The 15,966-nt window shown below is 35.0% G+C and overlaps 1 protein-coding gene across 1 annotated transcript in view; it reads right to left on the bottom strand.

Moving 5' to 3' along the window:
• The window catches only part of SRBD1 (S1 RNA binding domain 1), a 197,631-nt gene that overhangs the window by 144,870 nt on the left and 36,795 nt on the right, over positions 1 to 15,966 (bottom strand). The window contains exons 10-14 of the mRNA XM_069494081.1: positions 15,737 to 15,840; positions 8,184 to 8,291; positions 5,993 to 6,150; positions 3,275 to 3,365; positions 2,445 to 2,552 (exon numbers count right to left, since the gene is read on the bottom strand). Coding sequence (XP_069350182.1) covers positions 2,445 to 2,552; positions 3,275 to 3,365; positions 5,993 to 6,150; positions 8,184 to 8,291; positions 15,737 to 15,840 — 569 coding nt within the window. The remainder of the gene's footprint in view (positions 1 to 2,444; positions 2,553 to 3,274; positions 3,366 to 5,992; positions 6,151 to 8,183; positions 8,292 to 15,736; positions 15,841 to 15,966) is intronic.

The following is a 15,966-nucleotide window of genomic DNA, read 5'->3' as shown; positions in this document are numbered from 1 at the left end:
CAAAAACAAAGTTTATCTGTCCGTGTTCTGGCAACATAATCCGAAAGCATGGGTGACAGTCATCTTGTTTATAAATGGTTCTGCAAATGATTCATCTCAGAAGTGAAAAAATACTTGTAAGAGGAAAGGTTGGAATGGAAAAATTAAAAAGTAATAGTGTTTTCTTGGACAACTGCAACTTATTTTGAAAGTACGTATTATCAACATCACAACTAAGACAAAATAACCAGATTCCCTCCCCCAAACACTAAGTTATGTCATGTAATAGGAGCTTCAGTTATGAGTTACATCATCTCAAAGATTAGCCCATACTTAAAATATGTATTAAAATAACCTTAGAAATAGAAGACACATAACACATTCTATTTCAAATCTTCACAGTGATCAATGATAGAAACAGGTAAGTATTATTCCCATACATGAAAAAGCTAAAGCTAAATGAGGGTAAAATATTTATGGCTAATCACAGAGGTAGTAGGTGGTAGGCTATGAACCCAGGTCTGTCTCCAGAGCTCACCAATTTTCATTATACCATAGCATCTATCATGAGGCTTAACAAAAATGGCACCTTATTCATACCCAGTAATAAGACTGAACATCTCATGGTACCACATGATACACACAGATTCTATTATTTTACACTAGTGAGATAGATATATTAATTACCCCAGAGTGATACACAATATTATTATCCCTATTACATAGAGGTAAAAAATGAACTTTATGTAGGGTTATTAATTTGTCTAAGAAAACACTGTCTCTGATTTCATAATAACATTTTAAATGTGAATTACATCTATAATGAAATGTGTACATAAGCAAACACAAACATTCATAAACAAAAATACTACATCATTTATTAGAGCTTTTCTAGTGTTATATCTTAACATATGTTACGTCATTTTTAAAATTCCTAAAAATCCTATGAGGTAGGTATTCTTTTCCCCATTTTAAAGATGAAGGAAAGTGAAGCTAACAGAGATTAAGTAACTCTTCTAAACTTGCATTAACTTCTAAACTTGATGAAAACAAAAGACGGACCCAGATTTGTCTGACTCTATAGTTCATCCTTTTTAATACTAAACACTGCTGAAATTTCATTAAAGGGATATTCCTTAAGCAAATTCAGACGAAATCCAAGATGTCTTCACTACTTCATATTTTTTATGATTTGAAAGTTGTATTTATAATCACTAAAAATGTACCCAAGATATTTACATCAAATTAATGTGAACAAGTTAAAAAGAAATCAAAGAAGTTGCCTGAAATAAACTGAATCAGCTATGTCAGGTGCTTATATTAGGTTCTCAAAAGGACTAGGTGCATGTTTGCAGTTCCCAGAATAGGGAAGATCCACAGTATTTCCCAGGCCAACTTGAATAACAAGAAGAAGGAAAGGGAAAAAAGCTGAAGCAAACTTTGCAATCTCCTCGTTTCTTGAACCGTGATCCCATGGCATCTATGGTTTCTTTCTAATCTTTTCCTAATCCCCTTTGGTTACCCTGGGTTTGTTTTCCTGACTTATTTTGATTATACTCTTGGCACACAGAATACCACAATACTTGGCCCTTCCCTTTTGGCCTACCTAAACAAATCCTAGAATGCTTCCTGTGTTAGGTTTTACTTTTTGATTTGTTTTGTTTTGTTGATCCTGTCAGTCACCTATTCAACAGTTGACTACACTTAGTTTTCTCACTAGCAGTTGGAGATGGCTCTTGAGCACTCTCCCTTAAAAATCAGCCATTATAACTATCCTCTCTCCTAGAATTAAACCCTTTAGGACTTAATATTCTACTGCAGTTTAGAAAGGGTAGACCTGGCTATTTGAGGGCCAAAGGGAAAGTGGGAAAACAGTGGTGAATGAAAGAACAACTACTACAGATGCAGGATAAGACTAGAGAAATTGGGTCATTCTAATCCAAAGCTACCTATTCAGAAGTTATATGTACACGTATATGAAATGAAAGCTTGTGACCAAGGGACAAATGAGAAAGGAACATCAGAAATACTTTTTAATTCATAATACCTACCTTGGCTCTCAGTTTGAAGGGCAATGATTCATAGGTTTCAAAACTTAGGGAAAAGAAGGCTAAGTTATCTACAATCTATAGTTGCTAGCCTGGAACATCATCCTACTTATTATTCAATAGTTAACTAGAGTTCTCACACAATGTATAGCCTGTAAGATCTCATCAAAGTGAGTCCTCATGTGCTGCTTTTGTAAGAGGTTTCAGGACACTATCCTGCTCTAATCATTCCTGTCTCAAATTTCTCCAAGAGTCAGACACTTTAAATTATCCTGAAAAACTCTTATGAACAGCAAGAGGTGGTTTGGGGGGCAAACAAGATGTATATCCTAAAAAGAGAAGGGGAAATTCATCAAAAAAGGAACTTTAGAAGTTCCCATGATTCTCCAGAAAAACAAACATATCTAACATCCTTACCAGTAAACAACATCCAGTGGTGCAAAGTAATTTTTCATTATTAGGTCAGCAAAGTAAGCTTCCGTTTCCCTGCAAGCAGTTCCATTTCCAATCACCACTGTGCTGCAGCTTCAAAGGAGAAAAAGAATGAGAAACTGAATTTCAAGGCATGCTTTGAACTCAACCAGAGAAAATGTACAGAATGTACAAATACTATTATATGATGTTCTTATTCTTTCATATACCCATGAAAGCTGTCCAATGTTTGAAAAGGGAAACACAGACTTGGGTAGAATAAAAGATACTGTCCCTGCATTAGCTATAGGAGGCAGTGGAGAAATATTTTACTGCCATACTGTCTCAAGAATAGTCAGCTTTCTTCCCATCTAGAAGGAACCAAAATGAGACAGGAGTAAGTAAACTCTGGAGCTTGCTAAGCCATAATAAAGACATTATGACTGAATTATACGATAAATTGTCAATTTCTGAAGCTTTTAACTACTACATCCTTTCTTCAGATCCATAAGGAAAAGAAGAAGGAAGGAAAGGGAGGAAAAGAGGGAAGAGGGAAGGGAGAAAACAGGGAGGGAGGGAAGAAGGGAATCCAAACAGAAGAATGATGAAATGCTCACATTTGCCCATATTACCACCTTTATTTGTGAAGAGGAAAAGAGCAGAATTCCTCCAGAGTCTCCACACTAGAGTTCTCCAGCAGTTTGCCACAGCACTGTTTTACATGGTTCCTTCTCTCTCACCAAGGCACTTCCTTAATCCCTCCCTCCAAATTAGGGGCTTCAAAGGTATCTCTGGCTGAGCCATTAAAATACAAAAAAGATTACTTATTTTCATACTTGAAATTCAGCAAAAGCCTCTTTATTTTCTCTGCCTCTCGGAAGCCTTGTCCACAATGCAAGTAAACCACATCCGTATGAAGTATCTGACCTTTAAAAAACGAAAAGCATAAGCCATTCTGTAAAAAATTACAAAATGTAACATACCAATAATTGGATTAAGCAAGTTGTGACAGAAAAAGGGACTGGCTTATCTTTTAAAATGCTGTCTGAATCCTTCATATTCACTAAATCAGATTGTCCCTAAGCACACTGAAATACAGTCACTTACAAAGTCTCAAGGATTCTATTTTGCTACACAAAACCAATTAACTGGATAATATGCCATAATACCCAAAAGAGAAATGGTTTTCAGTTAACACCTAGCATTAATAACAGTAAAAGCAAACAGTTACTGAATACTTACTATGCATCAGACACTATTGTCTTATTCTATTTCTTCTTTTTGGTTTAAATTTATTTACCTTGTGTAATTCTTTGAGCTCCATATTTAAGAATTATGAGCTTTTCTATATTGCATTACAGAGAAAATATTTTATTTTTAATTAAAAATATTTTTTAAAATGTGAGGGTAACCACCTAAAGAATAAAAATAATGAACTAAGAGACCAACTTAGGAAGTTAGGAAAAGAACAACAGAATAATCCCAAAGAAAGCAGAAGGTAGGAAATGATAAAAGCAGAAATTAATGAAGTAAGGAAAAAAATACAACAGAAAGGATCAACAAAATTTAAAGTAAAAAAGCACTTATAAGAAAAATATATACTTTTAGCAATACCAATTAAGAAAAAGACAAGATACAAATACACTAATATTAGAAATGAAGATATAACTAGAGATTGAGCAAGACTAAAAAAATAGAGGAAGACTATTATAAACAACTTTATGTTAATTGAGATTAAATGATAAAATGGATAAATTCCTGGAAAAAAATATTACCAAAACAGACTGAGGATTCATGTGTATGTATGTATGTAAAATTTTTTAAAAGAATTTAGAATAAGCATTTGAATAAGCAATACAATACAATAACTGAAAACTGACCCATCAACATAACCATAAGAAAGTTTCATGGCCAAGTTGAGTTTATCTAAGGAAAGTGAGTGTGATTTGACATTCTTAAAAAAATCTAATAATCTAATTCATCACAGTAACACACTGAAGGAAAAAAGCCATATGACATCTCATTAGATGCAGGAAGAACATTGATAAAATTTACTTCCCATTTATTGTAAAAATGAATAGCATAAAAAGAATTAAGATAACAAAACAAAAACCCATGACTATAACAATGATAACAAAATATTCCCCACAAAACCCAAACAGAGCAGATGGGAACCATGCACTGAAAAGACCTCCACGCATCCTCATCCGTGTGGGAGGAAGCAGAGAGAAGCAATGGAGTATCTCAGGGATCTGACAACAGGAGAATCCCCAAAACATAAAAAGGTACTTCCCTGGAAATCACAACAGTCAGTTTGAGAACAGGAGCTAAATGAAACTGGGAGAGATAGAGCATAAAGATTGTCCACTAAAAATTAGAAAGAATTGGAAAACTCTCTATGATCTCTATGAACTCTTGAAACCAATTAGCAGAAGATCCCTTTCAAGACAAAAATCTCACACTGAGGAGAAACATCTGGGAATCACTCCCAAATTGAGCTAAGTAAGGATAGTAAGAACAAAGGAAAAAGCTCAGAGAAAAGAGAGAAAAGCAACAGAGAAGCAGATTCTAGAAACTATGAGACTATCTCTCTAGCCACGTAGTGGTTTTTTTTTTTTTTTTCATAATTTAGAAAAAACATAGGGGAAAGTTCTAAAGATAAACAGCTATAAAACCTTTCCTGACCCAGCCTCTTCTTCTAAAAGCTCTGGAAAAGCTCTTAGCTTTATGTAAAACTAAGCAACAAACCAGGTGCAGTGACTCACTCCTGTAATCTACCACTTTGGGAGGCCAAGGTGGCAGAATCACTTGAGGCCAGGAGTTCAAGTCCAGCCTGAGCAACATAGTGAGACCTGTTTTTACAAAAAATAGAAAAATTAGCTGGATGTGGTGGCACATGCCTGTAGTCCCAGCTACTTGGGAGGCTGAGGCAGGAGGATCATTTGAGCCCAGGAGTTTGAGGTTGCAATGAGCTATGATCACAACACTCCACTATAGCCTGCACAACAGAGTGAGACCCTGCCTTGAAAAAAACACAATAATAATAATAATAATAATAGCCTAGGGTTCTTCGCGCAGAAATAAAATGCTTTTCAAAGAGAAACACAGAAAAACAGAAGGAAATAAAGAGTAATAGATAAGGGATAAGGTAAATATATGAGTAAATAAGAAAAAATATTGATGAGACAAAACAGTAAAAATGTCTTTTGGTATTTAAAATATATACAGAATTAAAATGCATCATATGTAAATGCATCACAATAAATAGAAGTTGATGGAGGGTTAATACAGTTCAAGTCTGAGCCTAGTTAATCCTCAATATCTCCATTATGACACAACGAAGGATATAAATGATGGTCATATGTTGAAGGTTTTGATCAACAAGTAACAGAAATATGAATTTTAATTCTCTGGTTCCCAATATTCCTGTATGTGAGAAAATCATTTTCTAAGCCTTGAAAATTAACATTATTTCCAAATCCTCATGAAATGTATGCAGTGAAACTTATGACCAACCGAACAACTTTTACATGAAAAGCTGAAAGACAACTTACTGGTAGGAGAAATTATAGCTAATTTGCAACCGTGTTTATAACCAGGATCCACTCCCATTAAGGTGCGTCCTGGAACAGGGCTTGTTAAAAGGAGGTGACGAAGGTTCCGTCCAAACATCATTACTGATTCCTTCTCTGCATCTGATGTTAGTTTGGCTCTTTAGAAATAAAAGAAAAGAAAAAGTACTTAGTTTTTCATTCACCAAAATTTTCTGTCCAGAAATGGAGCAGAATTCATGTTATACAGTTATTCCTCACAGGAGCATTTATTATGGCAAAATAAGAGAAAAAACATTATACACAAAAATCATATTGCATTTATTTTCACTAATCACAACAATGATACATGGTATCACAAACAATTCTGAAGCAAACCTTGTGTGTTTGTAATACCCATACTCCCTCTCTATCTGCTCTTCATTGTATATAAAACCCATGTGTATCTGTGTATATGTGAGAAAGAGAAGAGTATAAAGATTTGGATGTCCTATGGGATGTCAAATTAAAGTTTATCAACTGATTAAACTATAAACACAAAATTAGAAAGACAAATCATTGAATCATAAGTAGTCTTCTACAACAATATTTAGTTTTACACCTTCACCTATAAATATCTATGTCATCTTCTCACTCTATTCTTCACATCTACACCTTTGTCATTTTCACAGTAATGTGACATGACCACAGATACCAGTACCCAGTCCAGAACCATGCCTCATATAAATATCTTCCTAGATTTATCCAGAGAAGTTATTAAAGGTCTAATTTTAAGACTATGATAAAAACCTGTGTCTATAATGAGCTTAAAGGCATTCAAAAACCAAGTTTTACACCATTCATCTACTTAACAGAAGTTCTCAACATACTATCTCCTGAAATTCATAAGAATTTATAAAAAGTATGTATTTACTGTTAGACCAAATAAAAAATGCACGCCACTGGCCACAAGAAAATTCAGATTACAAAAGCTATTCAGAGCACATTTTGTTATCAGTGTCGATATAGAATTATCTACACATATGAAGATGCACACAGCTAACTAATATTTGCTTCTCTGGCTCAATTCATTTTCATAAGGCTTTTCTCTTATCTTCTCTAACATTTCACTATCATTCTCCCTGCATTCAGTCAAACAAGATGAAAAGTATCATTACAGGTACTTCTAAATCTTCACTTTTAACTTCATTTATTAGGCAGGCATTTGTTGTCAGTCTTTTACACAAGGTCTCATGATTAGTGTGAGAGATACAAAGCTGAAAAGACAGATGCCTGCCGTGAAGAACACTGTCTGGTGGAAAAAGCAGAAAAATAAACAGACAAGTCTAAAACAATGATAAGTGCTATGCTAATGGGAACTCACAGGAGAGAGAGCTAAACTAGGAAAACTTTCTAGAAGAGATGTCTTCTCAGGTAAACCAAAAAGAAAAAGTCATAGAATTATGCAAACAAAGGTAGGGACAGTAAATGCAAGGCAGGGAGAAGACACCCCAGAAAATGGAAGCAGCATATGTAAGGGCTCATGGTTCATTAGAAAAAGCAAGTAATTTCATATGCTAAAGTAAAAAGAAATAGCAAGACATAAACCTGTAGAGAAAAGAAAAAAACAGATCGCAAAGGGTCATGTATGTTCTTCTAAAGAGCATGAATTTTATCCAGGAGACAAAAAAAAAAAAACCATCTAAAGGATTTTAAGGATGAAATAATGGGATGAGAATTCTAAAATAGCAATGTGGAATATGTATTGGAAAGACAAGACAAAAAACCAAAATCATCTATGATCCTAGTTCAGTAATCCAAACAAAAAATAATGATGTCCTGAATTAAGATAGCAATCATGGAGATAAAGAGGAGGAAAAATTCAAGATATAATAAAATATGGCAAAATAGGTAACACTTGGTAACTGACAATGTAGGATTGATGAGATAGATGTGAAATAGGTGTGAAAAATGTGGATGAATGACCATGACAGTCATGGGAATAAGAAATGCAGAAGTAGGCTATGCATAGTACAATAAAGAAATAAATAAATTGAATGCATCTACAGATTGAAATCAAAGCTTAAATTTGACTCTGTGATTCTGACTAAATTCTTTGAATTGATTAATCAACAAATATTTACTACAAGTTATAATAGGACTAGCACCATACATAATAAACAGTACACAAAACTGAACAAGACAAGATGCATACCTGAACTCTCTACAGAGAAGAGGATAAATAAGGCGTTTAAAGGAATCGTCCAGTGAATTATGTAAGATCTTCATTAACTCTGGCCTTGCAAAGCCACGTGGTCTCCATCTGCAAAAAAGAAAAGTCCATATTAAAACTGCTGTAACAATAATGAGACTGTGAAAGGGCTCCTAGAAGAGTGGGAATGGAATAGAGAAGGAGAAGAAATCTTTATTGAAGCCAACGTAACATAATCTGTGAGGAGAGGCTATGGTGTCTGGAAATTATTACTATGACATCTGGAGTTTTTATTTTTAAAAACCTGGTAACTATAATCAGACAAAAAACTTAAGGGAAAAAAATTTCCTCTTCTTGACATCTCTCCAAAGTGTTATAAATAATGGTCAAAATCTTAAGATATAAGAAAGTCATCAAAAAATTACTATAGTACTGCTAGGACTGAATTGTGTCCCTCCTCAAATTCACACGTTAAAGCCCTAATCCCCAATGTGATGGTATCTGGAGATGAGTCCTCTGGGAGATAATTAGGTTTTGTGCCATCATAAGAAGACGCACCAGAGAGCTTGCTCTTTCTCTCCCTCTCTACCATATGAGAACATAGGAAGAAGGCAGCCCTCTACAAACCAGGATGAGAGCCCTCACCAGGAACTAAATGGGATGGCACCTTGATCTTGGACTACCCAGCCTCTGAACTGTGAGAAAATAAATTTCTGTTGTTTAAGCCACTCAGTCTATGGTATTTTGTTACAGCAGTCTGAGCTAAGACAAGTACCATATCCTTTTCTCATGTCTTTATCTCTTCCTAACAGTTAAAGTTGACAAAGCAAAGGAGAAACTGTTTTCACCCTTGCTTCTTGCCATTCTTAAGTAGAACTGAACTCTATTGCTCAAGCCATACTGCTCTACCAGGCAGCATCTGCATACATACTGAGGAGTGTAAATGCCACAGAACTAATTAGTGGACACTGGAGAAAACATAGAAAAGCTCAAGCTAAAAGGACAAATTTAGCCCTAGCCATTCTGTGTTTGCATCCATTTACAGCATCTCTGGCCTTGCCCTTCAACAGCTCTTAAATAGAAACCATTAACAAAATATTAACAGTTTCTACTAATCCATTAACATATCTTAAGGGTACTCTCATCTCCCTTACTTATCTCAGGCTAGGAAATGAACTAAATTTCAGTGAACAAATATTTAAACATTTACAGTGTGATATCCCAAAGGTTACATAACAGCAACTAAGTGAATCTCTTCCTTAGAAGGATGTTATTTGAGCAACATATAGTTTTGTTTTTAAATTCGAATGAAGGTGTTTTAAGGCAGGACATACACCCTTCCACCCAAATCCCTGCTACTCCTTACCGTCACCTTTACTTTAAGGAATGAATGGTACAAAGAAATAGAAAATAAATTACACGCAAGTCCTATTTTCCATTAAACAAATATTTGAACAAATGTACAGCACAAATGTAAAAATAGAAATATGTAAAAGACAAAGACATAGAGAGCTCAAAAGGAGGGGCAGTAGTAGTATAATACACTAGTTAAAAGTAAGATCTGACCAGATTGCCCTGGTTCAAATTCTGCTCTACTACTTTTCTTGGCAGATTTACTTAACCATGTCTGTGCTACTATTTCCACATCTGTAAAATGGAAGTAATAATAGTATCTACTTCATTAAGTTGTTGTGAGTTAATATATGAAACTGACTTATAATGGTGTCTGACACCTGCTGCTATTAACATTAATTTGGGGAATCCACTGTCAAGAAAAATGTCCTATATAAAACATCTGAGATGAGTTTTAAAAATGAACTGTGGTTTATTTATCAAGCAAGACAAAGCAATAAGGGCACTCTGAGAAAAAACCATAGCATATGTAAAAGCTCAGAGGCAGGATCAAGTGGAGGGGGAGGTGAGGCTAGAAAATAGGGCAGTGGTTGGATCATAAAAGGTCTTATCCCCAGTGCTATGGAGCTTGGCCAGGTAGGAGAGAGAATATAGTCCTGTATCCCAGAACAATATGCTAGGAAGATAGTCCTTAGAGTCAGGAAGACCCTAACAGAGTGATTTTTTCTTTAATTTATATATCTGATGCTGCTAGGATCATTCCCTTTAGGCCAAAGTTTCCCCCATTGCTTGCAGCAAAAAGCCAGAAATCCTTAATATTACCTGCCCATACCCTCTCAAAGCCCCAGTAGTCTTTAAACCTCAAGATTCTCCCTCAGCTTGAACTGCTCTGCTCTCCTCCCTGAAACAAAGTGTTGTGGTTCTATTTAATTTTTGAGGATGCCTCAATTATTTTATACCCATTCAATCAGACCCAACCCTGAAAGCTATGTAACAGCTATATCCATTTCCTATATTACAGGAACTCCTTTTTGTTCCTTACCCAACAACAATTTCTGCCCCTTCACTGGCTTGTTGGGATCTATTCACAGGACTACCACACTAAGGAACCTAAAACATTATAATGAATTCGCAGACATTACTGCTTATTGTACCTACACACTTCAAGTAAATATAATGGGTTTGCTGTACAGGATATCATCTCAAAACTTGATTCCTCCTCTAATTCAACAGTTAAATACTTCTTAAGAAAACTAAGAAGGACCTCACTTAAACCGAATTCCACAATTCAAAACACAAACTATGTAAGATGTACACAACAAAGCACAAAATTAAGGTGGAGGTCACAAACTCAAACACTTACAAGGATCAGGATAAAACTGTAAACACTAAAAATACCCATGTACTAAACTGTATGTTTTTGACAGAGACATGTTTGTTCATCCATTATATACAAAGATATATTCTCCACTTTGGCAAAGAAATGTGCTCTCTCCATTTCTTACAAGTAAGATAAAGATAGGCTCCCTCCACGTAGCTTTCATTTTGCTACATTTAAAAGAGAATTAGATACAGGAAACAGTCCCCTTTAAATCTACTACATGAAAAACAGCAGCACAGTTTTAGAGAATAGAAATTTACTTATCACGTCAAAGACACAAAAATCTGCAGGCTCAAATAAGACAAGTTCTGGTCACTATACAATCCAACTCATGCACAGAGAACTATTGAGATCATTCCCTCACATATGTTTTTATTTAAAGAACAAATGCAGAAACTTGGATTATTGGGGTTCTCATAACATATTTCAGCATCTGACCAGCTTAGAAATCCTCTCATATTTATCCTCTTGTACGAGCATCATAAAATTACAAATGATGAATTGTTCAGTTGCTGAATTTGAATCTAAATACTATTTTTAATATTAACACATCAGTATTGAATTCCTCCTTGTTAATGCTAATTAAGTTAGGTAATAAGATTTCTATTTAAATCATTCTTTGCCCTAATTATACAGTGCTTTATATATTTATAGTATGATAGTAAATAGTACCATCATCTTGTTCAAGCCATAAAAATGTCATGCTTCACCTCCCTTCTCCCTGACCAATCCACCCATCATTTAATCAGATATATGTTCTTACCCCTGTAGACTCTACCTCCTAAATATGTCTACTTATTTCTTGTTACTACCACCCTAGTCCAAGCTACCATCATCTGTTGCTCGCCATCTACTCTTGGTTCCTTCCAAATAATTTTTTACACTATAGCCAGTGATCATCTTAAAATGCAATCTGATCATAACACTCCTCGTTTAAAACCTTTATTGGCTCTTACCACCCTTAAAATAAAAAACAAAATCCTTAGCATACCTAGAAAGCTAGGTATGATCTGGCCCATGCCAATATCTCAATCTTCACTTCATGTCACTTATCTTCCCTCTTGTTCTGTCTCTGACCTACCTACTTGTCGAGCTCACACTAGAGTTCTCTGATACAAGCACTTACAAGTACATTGCACTTCTTCCTAACTCAACACATTCTTAACTATTTTCTCAATGTTGTTCTCAGTAAACTACATTATCACCAAGGACAGGCAGTAGCATATTTGTCTAATTTACAAGCAAACCTCCAACATCTAGCACATACCCTGAATGGATGAGTATGTGGGGGAGGAGGGTAGAAGAAATAGGAACAAAGAGAGTATAAAAAGAAGAAAAGATTCATTGACTAAGCATCTCCAGAGTCATTCCAATATGTTTAAAGAAAAGAACTCAGCACCATTTATTAAATAAGGAATCTTTTCCCCAGAGTATGTTTTTTTCTGCTTTGTCAAAGATTAGATGGCTATATGAGGATGGTTTTATATTTGGATTTTCTGTTCTGTTCCACTGGTCTGTGTCTCTGCACTTGTGCCAGTACCAGGCTGTTTTAAGAACCACAGTCTTGTAGTAAAGTTTGAAGTCTGGCAAATTAATACCTCCCATTTTGTTTTTGTTGTTTAAGATTGCTTTTGCTAAATGGGGTCTTCTCTGGTTCCATACAAAGCGTAAAATTATTTTTTCTATGTCTGTGAAAAAAGATGTTGGTAATTTAATAGGGATTGCATTGAATCTGTAGATAACTTTGGGCAGTATAGACATTTTAACAATGTTGATTCTACCGATCCATGAGCATGGTATGGTTTTCCATTGGATATCCACATGCAGAAGACTAAAACAGGACACACAGCTCTCACCCCTCACAAAAATCAAATCACGGTGGTTAACAGACTTAAACCTTAGGTCAGAAACTATTAGGATTTTAGAAGAAAACGTAGGAAAGACTCTTACAGACATTGGCCTAGGCAAAGAATTTATGAGGAAGACCCCTAAGGCAATCACAGCAGCCACAAAACTAAATAAATGGGACCTGATCAAATTAAAAAGCTTCTGCACAGACAAAGAAACAGTCACAAGAGTAAACAGACAACCTACAGAATGGGAAAAAATTTTCGCATACTACACATCAGATAAAGGACTGATAACAAGAATCTATTTAGAACTCAGGAAAATCAGTAAGAAAAAATCGAACAACCCTATCAAAAAGTGGGCAAAGGACATGAATAGAAATTTTTCAAAAGAAGATATAAAAATGGCTAACAAACTTATGAAAAAGTGTTCAACATCTCTAATCATCAGGGAAATGCAAATCAAAACCACAATGAGATATCACTTAACTCCAGTGAGAACGGCCTTTATCAAAAAGTCCCAAAACTATACATGTTGGCGTGGGTGTGGAGAGATAGGTACACTCATACACTGCTGGTGGGACTGTAAACTAGTGCAACCCCTGTGGAAAGCAATGTGGAGATACCTTAAACAGATTCAAGTAGACCTACCATTCGATCCAGCAATCCCATTACTGGGCATCTACCCAGAAGAACAAAAGTCATTCTATAAAAAAGACATCTGCACCCGAATGTTTATAGCAGCACAATTCACAATCGCAAAGATGTGGAAACAACCCAAATGCCCATCGATTCATGAATGGATTAGCAAAATGTGGTATATGTATACCATGGAATATTACTCAGCTATTAGAAATGATGGCGATATGGCATCTCTTTGGTTCTCCTGGAGTGAGCTGGAACCCATTCTATGAAGTGAAGTATCCCAAGAATGGAAAAACAAGCACCACATGTACTCACCAGCAAACTGGTTTCCCTGAATGCACATTTGGGATTAACACCAATTGGGTATCGGACAGAGGTCGGGGCTGGGTGGAAGGGATGGGTGTATACCTACTTGATGAGTGCGATGCGCACTGCCTGGAGAATGGACACGATTGAAGTTCTGACTGGGGGGGATGGGGTGGGGGGAGGGGAGGAGTGCACACCTACATGATGAGAGTGATGTGCACTGTCTAGGGAATGGACACAACTAAAGCTCAGACTCGGGGGGATGGGGAGGCATGGGCAATGTATATAGCCTGATCTTTTGTACCCCCTTAATGAGCTGAAAAACAAACAAAAAATAAAATAAAAATAAAAATAAAAAAAAAAAGAAAAGAACTGAGAATAATCCTTTAGTTCCCGTAAAAGCTTATAGTTTTTAGAATTACCTATATGAAGAAAACTTATAAACCTGACTAAAAATTATATTACTATAGCATAGTGATGTAATATGTTATACTGTAGGTTAAATAATATCACTGATTACTCCATTAGAATAGAACTGAGTAAAATATAGATAAGCCAAAGAAAGTCACCATAAAGAAAAATAATCCCTTGACATTTACCTAGTATAACAAAAATAGGTTAAAAGCATAACTAATACTTCTTTAACTATTGAGGACTGACTCTGATGCTTAGTATTATGAATATTTATAGGAAAATAAGCCAGAAGTTGTCTTCAGTTTACTGTGATCTATTTACTGTATCTTCTCTAAAAAGAGAATTAGCACAATAATCGTACCACTTTATAATAACAGATACCATCAAAGGCTTACTCTTTACCAGGTATTGTGCTACACAATTACATGGAATACCAGTTAGGCTGGGCGAGGTGGCTTATGTCTATAATCCTAGCACTTTGGGAGGCCAAGGTGGGAGGATTGCTTGAGGCCAGGAGTTCGAGACCAGCCTGAGCAATAGCGAGACCCCGTTTCTATAAAAAATGACAAAAACTATCTGGGCATGATGGCACATGCCTATAGTCCCAGCTACTTGGAAGGCTGAGGCAGAAGGATCACTTGAGCCTGGAGTTTGAGGTTGCAGTGAGCTATGATGATGCCACCACACTCTAGCCAAGGCGACAGTGAGACCATGTCTCAAAAAAAAAAAAAAATCACTTAATCCTCTTAAATCTATCAGGAAGATATTACCCACCATTTAAGTAACATACCCCTAATCACATGTGTAGGAAGTAATATACAGTACATAATGTTGTATATATCATAATTATATAATGTATGTAATATTACAATATTCCCTTCAGTCATGTATTATATTACTTCCTACACATGTGACTATGGGTCAGTTGTCTTATTAGTTAAATAGTGGCTACAAAATCTGCTCTACCAACCAAATAGATTATTGTGAGGATCAAATACCTCTGAAAAGTTAAAACTAAAATTTAAAAGGTTATACAAACAAGTAGCACTATTTAAAAAGGTACTCTTAACAAATGAAAAGGATAATAAAAATTACCTAAGTTTAAAAATTTTTTTTAAATACCTAATAAATTTAATGTTTATTTCAATCATCCTTAATGTGAAAAATATTTTAGGTAAACCATATATAATATGTTTAGAGACTTGTATTATCATATCCTGTAAGTTAAATTTTTATTTCAATCATCTTTAATGAGCTAAACATTTCAGATATGCTATATAAAATATAATGGTTTTTTTTTTTGCAAGGGAAGAGATGCTCTTTGTAAAAGATTCAAATGGTATAGAAAAGTATTGAAGTAAAAGTCCCTCTCTTCAGAGACAATCACTACCAATAATTTCTTATGCGCTCTCCCAGATATTTTCTATTTAAACATATATAACACATACATTTATACATTTATACATTTATTTCTAAAAATGTAAAAGGAACACTATTTTCTATCATTTTCTTTTATTTAAAATAATAACATCTTCCCATATCAGTACATATAGATATCAGCATGGTATTTTAGAAAGGAAAGGAAATTCTGTAAAAATCTATAAACAGACCTGTTTTGGATGCACCACCTACAGAATTCATTCTTCACTCCATCAGAAATGTTGACCTTAACTGTCAGGATCTTCAAATTTTCTCCACGGTTAATTGCCAAAATCTGAGTGCAAATATATATGGCAAAGACTGATAATCCACAAAATATATAAATGATAAATTTAAACAGTCAACATTTTTTAAACAAATCAGGTAGCTATCTAGCCAAGAGTTATTGGTAAAAATTGGC

The sequence above is a fragment of the Eulemur rufifrons genome, chromosome 19 (assembly GCF_041146395.1).
Source record: "Eulemur rufifrons isolate Redbay chromosome 19, OSU_ERuf_1, whole genome shotgun sequence".
Lineage (NCBI taxonomy): Eukaryota > Metazoa > Chordata > Mammalia > Primates > Lemuridae > Eulemur > Eulemur rufifrons.
This window is presented reverse-complemented; position numbering and strand designations above follow the sequence as displayed.